The sequence below is a fragment of the Nanorana parkeri genome, unplaced genomic scaffold, assembly GCF_000935625.1.
Source record: "Nanorana parkeri isolate BGI_ZX_2015 unplaced genomic scaffold, ASM93562v1 scaffold198, whole genome shotgun sequence".
Taxonomy (NCBI): Eukaryota; Metazoa; Chordata; class Amphibia; order Anura; family Dicroglossidae; genus Nanorana; species Nanorana parkeri.
In genome coordinates, this window is record NW_017306466.1 from 1,373,903 (window position 1) to 1,391,437 (window position 17,535).

General features: G+C 39.7%; 1 protein-coding gene across 1 annotated transcript in view; it reads right to left on the reverse strand.

Annotated features, from left to right (window-relative positions):
• The window catches only part of MTUS2 (microtubule associated tumor suppressor candidate 2), a 276,397-nt gene that overhangs the window by 108,266 nt on the left and 150,596 nt on the right, over positions 1-17,535 (reverse strand). The window contains exons 4-5 of the mRNA XM_018555472.1: positions 13,829-13,993; positions 2,445-2,534 (exon numbers count right to left, since the gene is read on the reverse strand). Coding sequence (XP_018410974.1) covers positions 2,445-2,534; positions 13,829-13,993 — 255 coding nt within the window. The remainder of the gene's footprint in view (positions 1-2,444; positions 2,535-13,828; positions 13,994-17,535) is intronic.

A 17,535-nucleotide genomic window follows, 5' to 3' on the forward strand; every position in this document is an offset into this window, starting at 1 on the left:
AAAAAAGCCCGACTGTGGCTCGGGGTTAACAAAGCGGTAACCCCGAGCCACACTCGGGAATACAGCGTAGGACTTACCTTGTCCACGATCCCCCACTGTGTCCTCCGGCCGCTGCCGACTTCCGGGTTCCGTCCCTTGCGAGCGGCCGCGTTGCAGGGGGGCGGAACCAGAAGGAAGTTTGAAAGTTTTTAAAAAAATAGAGAAAATAAAGTTAAAACAAAAAATCATACCGCCAGGGAGGTATAAAAACGAGCAACGAACGCGCATTTCACTGAACGTGCTAAAAAAGCGCAAAAAACTAGCAGAAAAAACGCACCTATGGTACGCCCAGGTGTGAATCCAGCCTAAACACCAGGTACAAAACTGTGTACTGAGATCAGTGGGGCAGTTCTCACTTTGTGAGTGGGGTAGGGCAGGATGTTGTGGCAAAGCTATTGTAATGCTATCTTTAGGATTGGGAACATCCAGCCACCAGAAGAACATTGCGTGTATAAACACTCCGCTCTTCAGCATCCAGTGCAAGCAAGGTCTTGGGTAAAGAACCCCTTTCCCTTTTCTACACTGGTAGTAAACCTGGCTTCCTTCATGTGCAGCTGTTAGTGTCTTATTGTGTGTGTGTGGCTCATGGTAGAGATTCTATTTAATCTAATATTTAAACTGGCATCAGTATTTTCCTGAATTAATCAAGCCTCTTCTTTTATGTCCATTTTCTAATGAGGCCCCACATATACATCCCATATTCAACGTGCAGACCTTCAGATTACTTTTTGTTTATGAGATTGTTGGACATGTTTTTTAACTGTAAAGATCGACTCAATGTATTTTTAATTGCAACTGGTATACGCACCTAAATTACTTGTCAGCCTCATGGTTTCTCCTATACGGCATCACTATTATAAGTTCCTTCTCTGCCTCCTCTTTATTTACTTTCCTCTCCTTAATGAGGTTCTCCTCTTCCTCATCTCCAAGTGGAAGCTGATGCTCCTCTTTACGTTGCACCTCTCAGGAACAATAACTTCCCACTCTGCCTTCTCTCTACCCTGTCCACTCTCACTCGAACTTCCTCTTCCCCAGCAAAAATGTTCTTCCTCTTTGCCCACCAAAACAATACTCAGCCCCTTTTTTCCTAATCTCCCGCGGACCACAACTGGATCACATTCCAACTTCTCTATCCCTTGTCCTCAGTCACATCCGACTTCCTTCTTTCTTCCACTGGTACAACCTCCCCTCTGTTCCTCCACTCTTTCACTTGACCCTGTATTACACTCTGCCTCCCCTATTTCCTAACTTCCAGGAAGGTAACACCCTTGACCAAATTATACATGCCAGACTACAATTCTGTCTGGTTGGGCAGGAATGTATAATCAGCATTTTATGAATCACTTAGATGCTAAAAGACATTAAACCTCAACTAACTCGTTCATGGATGGGCACGGATTTTCTAGTCATATTAGAAATCCCTGTAATCATGTGACAGCATTAGCAGCCAGTAACGAAATGTTAGAATACACTTTGCTAATAATACTAATTATGTTTTTAGGGTATTATTTATATCAGGATTATATATGAATTAAAAATATCCAAAATTATTGATTTCTATAGCTTTGTGTATTTGAATAATTTGGGAAAGTACACAGTCTATGTGAAAAACATACATTATTTTGCATATGTCTAGAAAGATCTTATATATAATCCTATAATCCTGTTTATCCTCTATCCTAAAATTTACAATTAAGGCATTCATCAATCAAGTTAAAGACAGGCAAGCTAGACTTTGAGACTATTGAGAGTATTTAGAAGTGTATAAGTCATAGATGTTAGGAATGCTATCTTTCTACTATGACACACACACACACACACACACACACACAGACTTTGAACACAGATAAATATATTATACACATATCACATACACTTACACCTATTTAATACATACTTTTCTTATTTAATTTTTATGCAATTTCCTTGTATGTTAGTTTTATATCTAGGACTGCTATTTGTGTAAATTTTTATTATTTACTCTTTGATGGCTAGCTGCTGGCCATTTCATTGAACTCATTACAAACAATCACCTACAGCACTAAGAAATATTATAAGTGCTAAAATATCTAACACAGCTTTTCTCAACCAGTGTCCCATGGCACCCTGGGGTGCCTTTTGACTTCCTCAGGGGTGCCTCAAAATCTTGGGATGGTAGGACTCTGATATGAAGGGTGATTAAGGACTGATGTGGAGGGGGCTTCTGATTTGAAGGGGGGGGGGGGCTCCTGATGAAAAGGGGGCTCTGACATGAAGGGGGAACCCCACTTTTTTATGTTTTTGCGTGGGGGTCCTTTCTTAAAATCTATTACATCTTAGACTGGGATGCCTCAAGATGTTTTATATTTTTAGAGGGTGCTGTGACTGAAAAAAAGGTGGGAAATGCTGATCTAACACATAAATACCTGGTGAATGCAGCTTTGTCACTTGTTTCTTTGGGGATGATATAGTCGGCTTGACCACTTCTTGGTCTTTTTGTGTTTCCTTTTTTAATCCTGGAAAGAAAAACAAAATGAATAGTTATATGCTTGGAACTCATTTATAGAACATGAGAAATATGATTTTGGTGTCATGCAGTTCTATCGATTATATATAAGTGTAGTGCGTATAGCTTTGCTCCCCTGAAATACAGATGATGTTTAGCCTAAACAAAAATGTTTCCTTTTAGTTTTTGCTGTAGTATGGGGTAGTTAAGACCCTGTCATGTTTTTTTCTTGTCCCAGAGACAAAGTAGGAAAAAATCTCTCCAGAGCAAGGTGCAATCCCTTCTTAGTCAGTTGTCAGAGGAACAGATAACCCCATTGGAAGATTTCCCATAACCTCATTTTTCCTCTGGCAGCTCCACGTTCTCATCACTTTCTGTACCGGAGACAATGGTCAGCGGGATTGAGGATAAATCTCCTTTGGGTTTTACATACACTTTAATAATGTGTTCAGGTGGAAGGATAATGCTACTGACTAATGATATAGTTTTGTCTTACGTTGCCTTTTTTTTTGGGTGTGAACATTTTTCCTTTCTATACCATGTGAATTTCAACTCTTTCCAAATATAAATATAGGACGTCTTCAAGATTAGGTAACCAGATAGGTACAAAACTCATCAGAGGGAGTCACAGGGAGCCACAAACTTCAGATGGTGGTTAGATATATGAGAATGATCAGATTACTGAATAATCTTTCTTGCAGATGATCCTTCTGAAAACATGAATGCATGGACCACCTAACTGTACATGTTTATGAAGAAGTGAGGGAGAGAAAAGAATATCTCCGATGATGACTTATCTCAGGTGAAGATAACAGCAAGCTTAGCCAATTAATTCTTCTCCCTGAGATCAGACATCCAGGGGGTCTGGAAAAGCTGTTCAATGGTGAAATAATTTAAAAATCAACTCTGAGTTCTGTTCATCCTATCTAGCAAGTCCAGGAACTCTAGCTCCATCTCCCATTGAACTCCTTATTTTTGGAGAGGTCCTGTAGTCTTCTATACGTAAGATACTACCAATTCTAGGCTGCACCTCAGAAGCATCTCAGGCATGTGCCCACATTATTGTATGAGACCTATACTTACAAAGATCAAGGAGGCATAACACTTAAAGAACAATTCCGAGCAGAATAAAACATAACCCCTGCAGTGGGGCTACCCCCGCACTGCAAGGGTTAAGTGATCATTTTGGTCTTGGGTGTAAAATAAAAAGATATACTCACCTGATTGCTCGGTTCCACCTGACTGCTACAATGGTCCCTGTAGCCTCTTCTCTCGCAGGCTCCAGCAGTCTAAAGAACCATGACATCATCACGCCCATTCACATGCATTGTACTTGAGGTGCGAGGGACATTCCGCAGTTGGAGTGCAAGAGGTAGAGAGGTGAGCGGTCATTGCCGCGGGACCGAGAGTCTGTTGAGTGTATCTTCTTTATTTTACACCCTAGACCTGTCACCGAGACTGAAAGTAATACACTGATTTGGGGCTGAATGATAAAAAAGCTTAATTCCCCCATCCACACTAAACAGTGGGGACGGGGGAAACTCCACATGCTGGGCTATTGTGTTCTGACAGCGGTGGGTGTGTGTGGTTCAGAATACCTGAACAGTTACTGCAGCTTATTGGCTGAAGTCATTGTTGGGCCAAGAATTTTTTTCGGACCGACTCCGACTCCTTCGACAAGAATCGTTTGAAAAATCGATCGATATTACCACGTTGACTTCACCCCATTCACTCAAAACCATTGCATGGAACCTTTTCAGCATAAGTATCATTTGAAAAGTAACACTATAGATTTTTCTTCTAATCAAGTTGTAACGTTTCTCAAGGAAACCCAATTTTGGACGCACTTTTCCCCGAAACATTCAAAGTGATATAGCTAAGACCATCAAATAAATGATTCACTCTATGTTATTAAAATCATAAGTACCCTAAGTATATCAAAATGTGATCACACTATTCCATAAAGATGTGCCAATGCAGAGACCAGCACTAATATATTCCTTCAAAACTGTTCTTTCTGAAATGTTATTTCAAATTTGAGAAGCAAGTGGTACAAAACAGACATCAGCAACTACATAATCTTTTTGCCTGGTATGGCCTGAATGCTCATTGCCATTTTTAAATGCATCCAAGAGGAAGAAATGTTACCTTTTATACAGATACCATCATTCTAAGCTGACATTACTGTAGATAGCATAGAGTGAAAATGTGCTGCAGCCCGCAGAAAGCTTGTTCAACACAAAATATAAAATTTGCTCAACCAGCTGAACTAAGCTGTGAGGTTCTCTCTCTGAATTTAAAGACATAATAAAACTTTATTTCCAAAGTTATTCCAAACTATCTTCAATTGGCTGCTAGGAACAGAAAGTATAAGTTGGAATTTTAAAGGTACAAATGGGTTCTTATCTATGAAAAACATGTTAGTTCTATCTACCCGCTGGACCTTCAGCACTGCTTGGAAATGTTATAATTCCCCATATGGTCTAAGCTTACGTCCAGAAATATTTGACACTGCAGACCTGTCATTTTTCCTTAAATAGTATTATTTTAACACATCATACAGCCTTCCATGTGCTGAGATAGAGAAAGCAGGACACCTCTTCAGAAAAAATTAAAGTTTTATTATCAACCATTCTGTTACCAACTATTTCATTATCAATTATTTTGTTATCATTCTGACTGACCAGAATGGTTGAAAAGTGAAATGTGATTGGTTGCTATGAGTTACTGACCTCCTTTCATTTCCTTTGTCAGAGACACAACAGAAGTAGGATCTTTTCAATATGAGGGCAATGTCCATTATCATCAAGACAGAAAGTGATTGGATATTCATAATGTTATAGTTGTCACTAGAAGAGGGAAGAATAAATCTTGCAATGGGGATGCCTGTTCTGGTCTAAGAGGGGAAACACTTAGACCAGAACAGGCGTCCCCATTGCAAGATTTATTCTCCCCTCTTCTAGTGACAACTATAACATTTTTACTATTCTATCACTTTCTGTCTTGATGATAATGGACATTGGGACAGGTAGAGATGGTGAATCTACCCAGCATGGACACAAACAATAAAGAAAACTTGAAAGGGGTGCTAATCTTTAAAAATAAAAGTTTTGCCTCAACATACAATTTAACACCTAAAGTTGAATTACATATTTGTAAATTATACCACCAAGGGAAAGAAATAAGAAAAGAGTCACTCCATTGACTCTGTGCATGCGGCTTCTGCTTTGAGTAGGTTCACTAGGTCATGATGACATTAAGCAACAGTAGGTAAAGGCACATGACGAACTAATGTTCATAGGACGCCTTTATCAGTTCAATTTAAGGATGCAACAATTTGATACCATAATTTGAAGATTAAGGCCCCTTCATGCGGGCATTCTGATCAGGACCGTCTGTCAGGTGGACCTGGACGGATGCCCGATGTTAGTCTAGGGACAGCCGGATCTAAACGTACGTGTGTCTGTTTACATCTAGTTCCCCCCAACTCTGGCCAGGTCCTGAAAACCAAACAGATCAGAGATCCATTTTGACTGACCTGACCCTGCCGGCTCAAAGGTAATCTGAGGTAAACACATGTCGGTTTACATCTGATTCTTCAGAGACCAACATGGGTCCGGTCATTTGAGTTTGGACGGACACCAGTATTACCATGATGACATCTGTTCCAATCAGCAGGGGATCCGTGCAAGGATTCTCTGTAGATTGGAACTGAAGGCACCTATCTGAAAGGGGCCTTAAAGAGAGTTCCATAAACATGAATTGTAAAACATCCCTCATTTAACTTTAAAGGCCATAAATGGGAATAGAATTGGCAATTTGGTGTGTTTTTTTTCCCTTTGCTTTCACACACTTTGCAGGCAATACATTTGATTGCATTCTGTTTACTAACTTACTGAAAAATCATGATAGAACTAACTGAGAATTTCTTGAAAAGGTGTTAATTCTCAGACTTTCGTGACTTCTGAACTATGAAGTGGAAGCAGAAGTAAGTGAAGCTAAATGAAAGTCAAATACAAATATTTCTGTAGTAAGTCAGGACAACTACCATAATTTTATATTCAGACTCTTGTATAAACCTATTTATCACCGATTCTCTTTGAAGAAAAATGTTGTCAAACACTACCAGATACTCCACTTTCCCAATGCCTAAGGACTAACACATACAGTGAGTCCAACGCCTGAAAGCTGAAATAATTAACTTTTCATCAGCAAAGCTATATCTGAACCTGTCTTGTGTCTTCCTTGCATGCACAATGTGCAAGGTCTATGTCAAAGGTTCCCAGCGGAAAAACTAGATTGAAAAGTGAATTTACAGCACAGTGCAGAAGACTCTAGACCTCCAGCTCTCTCAGTTCTCCTGACATTTCTCTAATATTGTTAAGAATCTCTTGTCAGTTGGTGACATTTGTTAAGTGATAAATTAGAAAAAACTCTAGAACAAAATTACATTTTTAATGGTGTTGAGAAGCAAGTTACCAAAGGTTACACAAAAAGAATGAGTCACTGTATGTTTACTTATTACTGCAGGGATCCACAGATCCTAGGCAAGTCATGGCAGGCAGAACCTTTAAGAAGTATGTCACTGCAAGAGGTTTCATCTTATTTTTCTATTTGTGTCTTCATATAGAAAGAATCAAATGAGAAGTTCTTTTAAAACTGCAGTGCCTAATACATTTATTTGTTGTTATTAAGTTTCTCTGTTGAAGGAAAGCACAAGTGCTAAAAGTGCAAAGAGCTGGTGACATATACAGAAACAATTGAGAAGTTTCCGAGGCACAATGTAAATTAAAGTTCCTATTGACACAAAAATTAGATTTTAACGCAAGATGGGTGGCTAAGTCACCTGCTGGCTAATATCTGTTCCGAATTTTAGTAAAGGGATCTCCCCGTGAATGTTTCTGTTTTGTTCCTACCCACCTTATAGTTTTTGGTGTTCCTCTTACCTTGTTTTCCCACCCGTCTTGATACATTCTCTATAAAAATAAAGAAGTGAAGGCAGTGAACCCCATTGTAATGACCATAGCAGGCATTTAGATCTGGCAACTCATCATGAGCAGAGATTTCACCACCAGAGAGCTGAAAGTTATAAAGCATCCAGTATGAGGTTTAACTCTCTAGTATCTGCCAAACACTGAAATATCGGGTTTGGGTGGACTGACTATTTAATGTGCTTGTGATGAAATGTAGCTTTGCAACGCTGATTTCATCTCTAATAATCCCACCGGAGGACACTGCACTCAACCTCTAAAATGGCTCAACAGCATGAAAAAACTGTCTATATAAATTGCATTAAAGCCCATCTCTGAGCATTCCAATCCCCATTATACTCATTTATGATGATGACTAGAGATACATGAAGCACTTGCACATCACAGGCTAATGGCAGCAGCCAACCCAGCAAGAAAACCCTCCTAGGTGGAACCAACAAAGATGAGCGAAAAACGTCTTTTGACATGGTTGGGTCCACAGCTCAAAAGATACCAAAGAGGAAGAATCTGTGACTCAATCATTATTTTAGTCCTGAATCAAGTTGAAAAAGAGGAGCATTGAAAGAGGAAGTGAAAAAAACAGGAGGACAACAAAAGACAAGGGGAAAAGAGGATGGTAGGGAACAGGGAGGTTTTGACTTAAAGTTGATAATACTGCATAACAAGACAGTAAAAACAATGGCGTTCCAACCCAAAGAAATCAGCCAAGTCTTTAGTATGACTAGAAAATGCAATCAAACGGCCCATATCTCTCTGAATTTAATATAATTAACAGCATTGACCCAATGAAATAGGGGATCCCTATTGACTTCCAGAAAGCAGGTATAATTTAGCAAACTGCAGAAAAGAAAAATCATAGCAGGGAGTGTTTTGAAAATTTCCTGGTTCCAGGATACAGGGATAAAAGAGCTATATCAGGAGAAGGGGACAGAGCAAATCCATATATGTCATTATAAATATCAAATATTTGAGACCAGAATTGTTGCATCGGGGCAATCCCACCATATATAGAGGTAGTAGCTTTCTCCCTCTCGCATATCCAGCATGTCTCCAGTGTACTCTGGAAAATACGGTAAAGAGAAAGGATCTCTGCACCATTGGGAGATCATTTTATCATTAATTTTCTGAGTATAACAGTATATGGAGGATTTCTGACTATAGAAGAAGGCAGTACATCAATCTTCCTTAGAGATGACCCAAGTCTTTGTGCCACTACCCGACGAAACGGGGCAAGTGGTCGTTTTGTTTTGACAGGAAAAATTTGGAAGTAAAGGATAACATATCCTGAGAAGGTTCAATACGATAACACAACTTCTCAAATTCTGTAAGACGTCTATGTATCAGTCCTGTGGAGTGTAATGATCTGCTAAAGGGTGTCAATTGGACATCCACCAGCCAGCTTGAAAGGCTTAGGAAAAGTATTATGTGAGGGTGAAAATAATCGCCCTAGACTGTCTAGATGGAGGCCAAATGGATCGGGTATATCCCCAAGCTGGAAACATGAAAACCCATAAAATGGGTGCATTTTATCAAGCCTGTAATAAATGCAAAAGTGTCTCTGACGGTGAAAGGGTTAAAAAACATGCAAATACAGAAAAATACCTATTGATATACCAGAAATACGCTCAGCTCCTTTTTTCCTGCTGTGGCCTGACAGTGGGAGACAACCACTCCCACTCCCTTCTCTCCTTCTCTACAACATAAGGACTAATCATTCTGTAGTCTAAGATAAAAACTAGGAGGGCTCTTTCAGATCACACAAAAAGTGGACACATGCTTAATTTCTGACAAGATCAACGGGTTTTTTGTACTTATTAAACAGATATAACAAATGCTTCCAATTGTAATTAAACAGAACAAAAGAGAACAATTTAGAAACATTAGTTGTAAGGGTTACATACACTTTAAGGAAGAAAAGACTTTCTTTACTCGTACTTGTCAGTATCATGACTTATGACTGTAATTAAAGTTATTTAATTTATTACATGCCTGTAATAAATGCAAAAGTGTCTCTGACGGTGAAAGGGTTAAAAACATGCAAATACAGAAAAATACCTATTGATATACCAGAAATACGCTCAGCTCCTTCTTTCCTGTTGTGGCCTGACAGTGGGAGACAACCACTCCCACTCCCTTCTCTACAACATAAGGACTAATCATTCTGTAGTCTAAGATAAAAACTAGGAGGGCTCTTTCAGATAACACAAAAAGTGGACAAAGTCTTAATGTCTGACAAGATCAACTGTTTTTTTTGTACTTATTAAACAGATATAACAAATGCTTCCAATTGTAATTAAACAGAACAAAAGAGAACAATTTAGAAACATTAGTTGTAAGGGTTACATACACTTTAAGGAAGAAAATACTTTATTTACTTGTACTTTGTCAGTATCATGACTTATGACTGTAATTAAAGTTATTTTATTTTAAAATAATGATGGGTTGAAATAAATGACCTTGTATCAAGTCTTCCATGACCTCGGCTTCTACCAAATACTGATTCAACCTTTATTTGTTTTGCTTTTCTCCTGAGGCATGTTCAGAGATTATTACTAATGACACTTTACTGAGCAGATTCCCACCACATAAAGATCTTCAGAGACCTGCAAACAAATGCTAAAGTAGCTAGAAATAGCCCAAAATAAACAGATTATGGGAAGGAGGCAGAGAAAATGGAATTAATACAATGGAAATATATCACTATAATAGTGTGAAGTAAACACTCTGCAACTAGCAGTATTCTTTGGAATGATGTCTTCACCTGCTGCTGATAGTTATATCTTAGAATTTAAAACTTTGCACCAATAAAAGACACAAATAATGTAGTTCTGCAGTGTAGGTAGATAAATTTGACTTGGTACCAGCCTCTTGCAGGCCCCTTACAGCAGAGATCAGAGAGGGAGAGGGATAAGCAACACAAGGAATCAATCAGTTCACGTTCTGACAAGGGGCATACTGATAAGAGTAGACAGAGAGATGAGCTTATCATTTGCTAGTTGCTTCTCCATTACGGTCTTGTCCAGTCACTGGCTTGGGGCAGTACATTACAGCCGACAGATACATTTGATTGAATGATGCTGGTCTTTAAAACTGAGGCCATTTAGTGGCAGGAAAACAGTACTACAGGGGGGGGGTTTCTGTTACACCCTTTAGGTCTGGTAAAAAATATTTAAGGGGGAACCCCAATACCCAAACATGGAAAAAACGTAAAATTATATAGCCAAACCCTTGGCTTTCCCCTCCCTGTGCCATACCAGGCCATATGACCTCAGCATTGGTAGGGTGCTTTTCCAGGGGGAAATTCCCTGGAAAAGCACATTGTCCCCATGTTCTGGCCTGGTGGCTGTGGGGGTCTGCGGGCAAGGGAGCTCATCTGAATCTTCGTACCCCCGTTCACAAAGGGGGCACCCAGATGCCGCCCCCCCTTGTGAATGAGTAAGGGGTAATTGTATCCCTACTTATTTACTAAAGAGTTAAATAAAAAGTAAATAAAAACCCAGACTTTATAAAAAAACCTTTAATGGAACAAAAAACACAGAGACCGTTTTTGACAATGCCTTTGTTCTAAAAAAAATTACCGATGTAATCCAACATCAATCACGTTGTCTTGCGGTTAATCCAAGGTCAATCACGATGAACTATGCACACTGACTAGCCAAAATTTGAAAAAACACCGCCCGCTGGACCCGACCACTCCCGACAAACTGCCACCGCAGAATAAGAAATTTGACAGATCCTGCTCTGAATGTAAACAGATGGGCGGAGCCAGTGATGATGTCACCACTCCCACCGCTCATTTGTTTTCATGCCATGCCTGAACTGTCAGTGAAGCCCCCGATTTGGCTGTGTCTTCAGCTCGGCTGCAAAGCATATGCATTCGGCTATGGCTATGGTTTGGTTCACCAAATGAAATAGAGTTTGAATAGAGTTTGAAGGAGATCAAAATATCTACATCAAAAATAAGTCACTATTGGGCAGGCCCACCACCAGGTGTGCATAGCATAACTCCTTTGTCCACTACCCCAAAAACATCTATTACTATATGACAGAATCACCATCACAATGGGTGAAGGAAGCCAATACAACCTCATAAGAACTTTATAGGCAGAAACCAATATAGGGACATTTTTATTTTAAGACTGAAAGTGAGTCTGGAACCTCTCCCATAAAACCACCACTAATGCCCAGTCCTAAAAGGTGTAGGCTTTGGTGCTGGCTCCTAGATTCAATAAGCTGGAACACCAATGCATTCAGTGAAGTCTGAACTTCTACCCTGCATAATTATTCCAGGTCATTTCCCTATTAGACATTGAAGACAGGATCAGAATGGCACCCCTGTCACACATCCCTCCCAAATTGTTGATGCTATTGACATGATTCTTTCGACAGAAAATGACACCTCTACACTCTGACTTTGTGTTTAGGTATAATACACTAAAATTACAGCACCGTCTCATGAAGCAGATCTGTGATTTCCACAGCATTACTCTTTCACAGACACACTAAATTTCAAAAAATTCCCTTTCACATGAAGCATTAGGTCCTGAACTCCTTCAGGTGACAGTTAATCCTGACAGTTATTTTTTTCCTGTCCTTGAAAGTGACAGAGTGAAGGGAACGTATATCCTGGCCAGAGAACCAATGTTATGGATAGTAAAACAGCATGCACCGTTGTTCCACAAAATTGCTGAAAGACTGATACTATATAATGTTTGATCTCCCCGATGTAACAATCAAAGATCAAAATAGTGGAACGCGTATATCTAACAGAGTGTTATGCAGTGTTAGGAAACAGTAACTGGGGATGATAGCTATGCCTGGGAGATTAACCATTATATGACATAATTCTTCCATTTATTTTGATGAATGAAGTCCCACACTGCTTTACAATACATGATATTAGCTCACTGGGTAAAATATTCATACCTCCACTGTATTAACCTCAAGGTTTTAAGTTGCTCTGGAATTACATCAAGCTGCTTCAAGTTGCTTTTGCATTCATATTGACCTCTATATTAAAGAAAAGCAGCTCAGATGCAAACAAAAGTTACTGTTCATGAGCTCTTACAGCCCTTAGCCAACTGTACTAGAGAGCCTCTTTCATTGGACCGAAGAACATTGTCTGGCCTATTACCTCCCTGCACACACCCCTCAAGATAAAAGCAGTGTGAGAGGTCGCCAGAACATCCATACTTGTATAATCTTTCTTTATTTAAAGTGCGTGTAAACTTAACATTAAACTTTTCTTATTTTCTCCCTTTTGCTCTGTTAAGTATATCATTAAAAACATTTTGTTATATCAGTTTGACAAGTCCAAAAAATAACTGATATCTTCCTGTGCTCACAGTTATCATTGTTTCCAGTACTACAACCCCCTCTGTAAAGAAGATGAGGGAGAGGTATTCTGCAGTCCTTACCCACCTAATTTAGGATGACAACAGTGTTCCCCCACAGATACAGTACAGTGAGTGAGCACTGTCACTCTAGGATAGGAGGTGTGTTACTGGCAGGATTGTCAGGTGAAAATAAAGGGGGAAAAGTCTAAAAAAGAGAATATGAATACAGCAATCACATCTAAGGACTGAAATGCTGCAATATATCAAAACATTTATTCTTGAGTTTAGATACATTACTTTTAAATAGTATTGATGAGTACTATATATATTATAGTACAGGTAGTCTACATTACCTGCCAAAAGATCTGTAGATTGTGGTAGAAAATCTGGACATTGCATAAACAAAGAAACTCTAATGCAGATAGTATAGTATATTATATATAGTATATACATAGTATACTCAGTGGCAATCAAACCCAGAACCTTGCTCGGCAATGCAAGAGTTCCAACTGTACAGTCAACATTCTACCTAAATATACATGTGTTTATGCATCCCTGCCGGTATAAAATGAGATTTTTTGGAACTCTGACACCCACCCAGGAAATGTGTAAGGCATCACTCAGGTTTTTGTTGCTGTCTGTGTCCTTTTGAGGACAGTCCCTTACTTCCTGTTTTGTCACTTTAACATCCAACAACTGTTCCATGTAAAGGCTTTGCTATTACAAGCTTTTTCAACATATGCTTATTGCCATTGAACAATGCTACAATGCACAATCTAAAGTTGATATTTTCTGACCTTCTAAATCTACAGACCGTGTATCTAGATTCCATTAAAAAAAGCTTTAGACTTTTCATGTTGCCATTATAACAGTGAAAACAACATTCATTTAACATAATGAGAAATTGTTTCCTTCCTGATGGGATAATGCAGATGGCAGACTATTGCAGGGATGTTATCTAGAAGAGAATTGCCTACCAGCAGGTGATGTGGTTGTTTTCTTTGCTGGAAGTAAACTCCTGCGGGGAGCGTTTGTGTTGTTACACACTTCCAAGATTGTCCTATTTGTCCCCTTGGGAATCTCCTTTAAAGGCAAGACTGTATTTTGAGCAGGCTGGTCTTCATGCACAAAGCTCATACCTGCTGGAAGAGAAAACAGCACAAATTATACCCTCATAAAATATGCATAGGGAAAGTTGCTGATTGATGGTTATTGGAACTAAAGAAGAAAATATCTCTACTGCAGTAACAGAACAAAAAAATATAATTTATATAACATATTCACATCTTTATATTTCCTTTATTTATGTGATTGTAAAATATAACATAGTGCATTACAGTGTACATGAAACTACTTGCATTGGGCCTGGCTTAAGAAAGGCTTCAAATCCCACTTTCCATTACAAACACTTAAATGGGCCTATATAGGGACAAATGGATTAACCTCCCGATGTGTGTTTGAATTGTTCAAGGAACCTGGAGTGAACTCAAGCAAATATGGAGAGATAGTACAAACTCCTTGCAGATAAAGCCCTGGTGGAGATTAAATACAAGGTCCCTAGAGATGAGTAAGTATTAAGTTCCTCAAACGTTTTTGCAAAAATCTGGGGATTTTTGTACCAAAAAACCCAGCCCCTTGTTAAGTGTCAGTGCACAAATATTATTCAAAGATACAAAAAAGAAACACAAAGAAAGAACACCAAGGACTTCATTTTTAATATTTTAATGTAAAAGGGGGGCTCCTGATGTGAAGTGGACCACTGATGCAAAGGGTGACTGTTGTGAATTTGAAGAGAAGGGGGAAACCCACTTTTTAGTGTGTTTTTGCACTGGATTCCCCTTAAAAGATATTACATTTTTCACTGGGATGCCTAGAGATTTTGTATACTTCTAAAGGGTGCTGTGACTGAAAATAGGTTGAAAATAGGTGTATTAAACTAAACCCCCCCCCCCAGAAAAACCACACCCTGTAAGTAAAGGAAAAAGGCAGATTGTTATTTATGTTTAAACAATTTTTTCCTTAACTGCTATAAGAGCAAAACAGAGAATGATGGCAAAATTAGTTTTCCCCAAAAAACTATGCTCATCCCTTATAGCCTCATGCATTTTTTCCTCCTTAATTGGCCTTCTTGTTGGTCTGATGTATAGATCGCTATAGAAAAAGCACTATTACCTACCAAAAATATTATACTTCACTAAACTTTTCATCCAACCTCTAAATTATTGCTTTTGTTCTAAAATAGAAAAAAAAAAAAATCAGTGATAGAAAAAAAGACCTGTGGATTTATCCAATCATCTTTTGTACATTAATCTTTTATGGTCCATCTAACTGGGCATGTCCTGGGTGTATCCTTTGCCTACATACTTTGTGCTAAACGTTTTTCACCCTATGCCCCTTTTACATGGACACCCATCCACTACAATCAGCAGGGTATCAATCCGCAATTCTTTCCTAAGCTGTATGGACCCATGTTAGGTCTACAGGAAGCCAGATGTAAGCAGATGTGTTTACATACAATTACCTCTGATCCATCACGTTTAGCTCCAGAAAAGTAGAGAAATATGTAATTCCAGAACTACATGGACTTGGAGGCAATTGAATGTAAATGGACACACAACTATTTATCCATAGATTGACATTGGGTTTCTGATTAGATGCGGAACAGGACCGATCTCATTGGACTGCCCGTGTTCTAGCGAAAGCTCCGACTTGTCGAGCTCTCCGACTGGGCACGTCACCTCCGGTGACTGCCAGTAAGAGATGTACAGCAGATGGAGCTAGTGCGCATGTGCAGAAAATCCTTGTTGAACTGTCTAACTAATGCCACTGCGCGGCTAGCGGCTCATCGGATTCTATAACCCAGGACAAACGTATATTTGTCCTAGGTTAAAAAAAAATTAAAAAAAAATGTTAAACTGCTGACAAGGACATCTAGTTATTAGACATATGCAAAATAAGCCATGCTTGGCTGAAAAAGAACATCTTCACATTGTATCCAGTTATCAGAAGTCAAATTGTTCCTTTTTTCCTTTCTCTGCACACCGCAGCCAAGTAAGTCAATCAAAGGAATGGGAGAATGTAATTTGTTTGTTGTCATATTTGTTTCATGGTTGTTCAGCTCAGTCTCTCCCCCATGCCTCTCTGGAGAGGAATTACTGATAATTAAAAAAGCAATGTAACATCCTGCTTTGGGTTCATTTACAGGTTAATGGCTCCACACTGGTAACAACTGACGAGATGTGCACTCTTTTTAATTATTAGCCGCTAATTGCTGTCAATACTGACAATGACATCTTCATGGAAGCAGAAAATCTGAAAACACTGCTTGGTGAGAAACACTAAAAAGAAACAAGAACATATTATCATATTCTCTTCTGAAAGAACTTTGAATGCAGGTCCCTTTATAATTGAAGGGAGAACTCCACAATAGGTTAAAAGGTAAGTTTACCTTTAAAACCATGTTTCATGTTACACCCATATTTAGGCTGCAACATGAAACATGGTGGCATTGATACCTCCCCACGTGCCTGAATCGCAGGGTTCTTCTCCTTGCAGACTCGTGTTGATTTTTTAAAATGGTGTGGCTCTGCGTGGCTCCACCCACACAGCAGCGTCATCCATTTACAGATCCTTTGACTTGAAAGACTTGTAGTTTTCAATAACATGACATCAGTACACTTGTAGTTCATCCATTCTTTCTCCCGTTCCTGTTATTGAATGTTCATAGCTTGGTACAGACAGAGGTTGGAGAGAGAATCTGCATGAGCCAGAGCATTCCAGCTATGATCCACTGATTATGGTTGCAATGCTTTACTGACTCCAATGCAAAAAAATAATAAATCCACATTTTTTTATTTTATGAATATGTGCATTTTTATTTATTTAGTCTACATAAGGATGCACTGATACTAGTAGCGCTATCGGTGCCGATACCAAGTATTTGGGTGAGTACCCGTACTCGGCCAATTGCTCCGATACCTTCCCCAATACTGGAACTTCCGGTCAGAGGGATATTTCCTCTAAACGGCAGTACCGCAAGGGAACATGGAGCCGGCTTCCCGGCTAATCACTCGCCGCCCAGGTAATGACTCGCTGCCCAGCTTCCTGATAGGCCTGGAAGCTGGCTCCATGCTGTTTGGCCGGCTCGATGCTTATTGGCTGGGAAGCTTTATACTTCCCAGCCAATCAGCATTAAGCTGGCCAAGCAGCATGGAGTCGTCTTCCTGGCCAATTAGAAGGCCAGGCGGCGGGTAATGACCCACCTCTCAGCTTCCTGATAGGCTGGAAAGCTGGCTTAATGCTGATTGGCTGGGAAGCCTGCTTCCCAGCCAATCAGCATTAAGCTGGCCAAGCAGCATGGAGTCGTCTTCCTGGCCAATTAGAAGGCCAGGCGGCGGGTAATGACCCACCTCCCGGCTTTCTGATTGGCCGGGAAGCTGGCTCCATGCTGACTGGCTTGGAAGCCGGCTTCCCGACCAATCAGCATCAAGCCGGCCAAACAGCATGGAGTTGGCTTTCCAGGCAATCAATAAGCCGGGTGGTGGGTAATGACACGCTGCCCGGCTTCCTGATTGCCCGGGAAGCCAACTCCATGCTAGTGTAAGTACCGGTATCGGTACTCGGTGTCAGTGAGTACCGAAAGATAAATATGGGTACTCGTACCCGATACCAAATATGTATATAT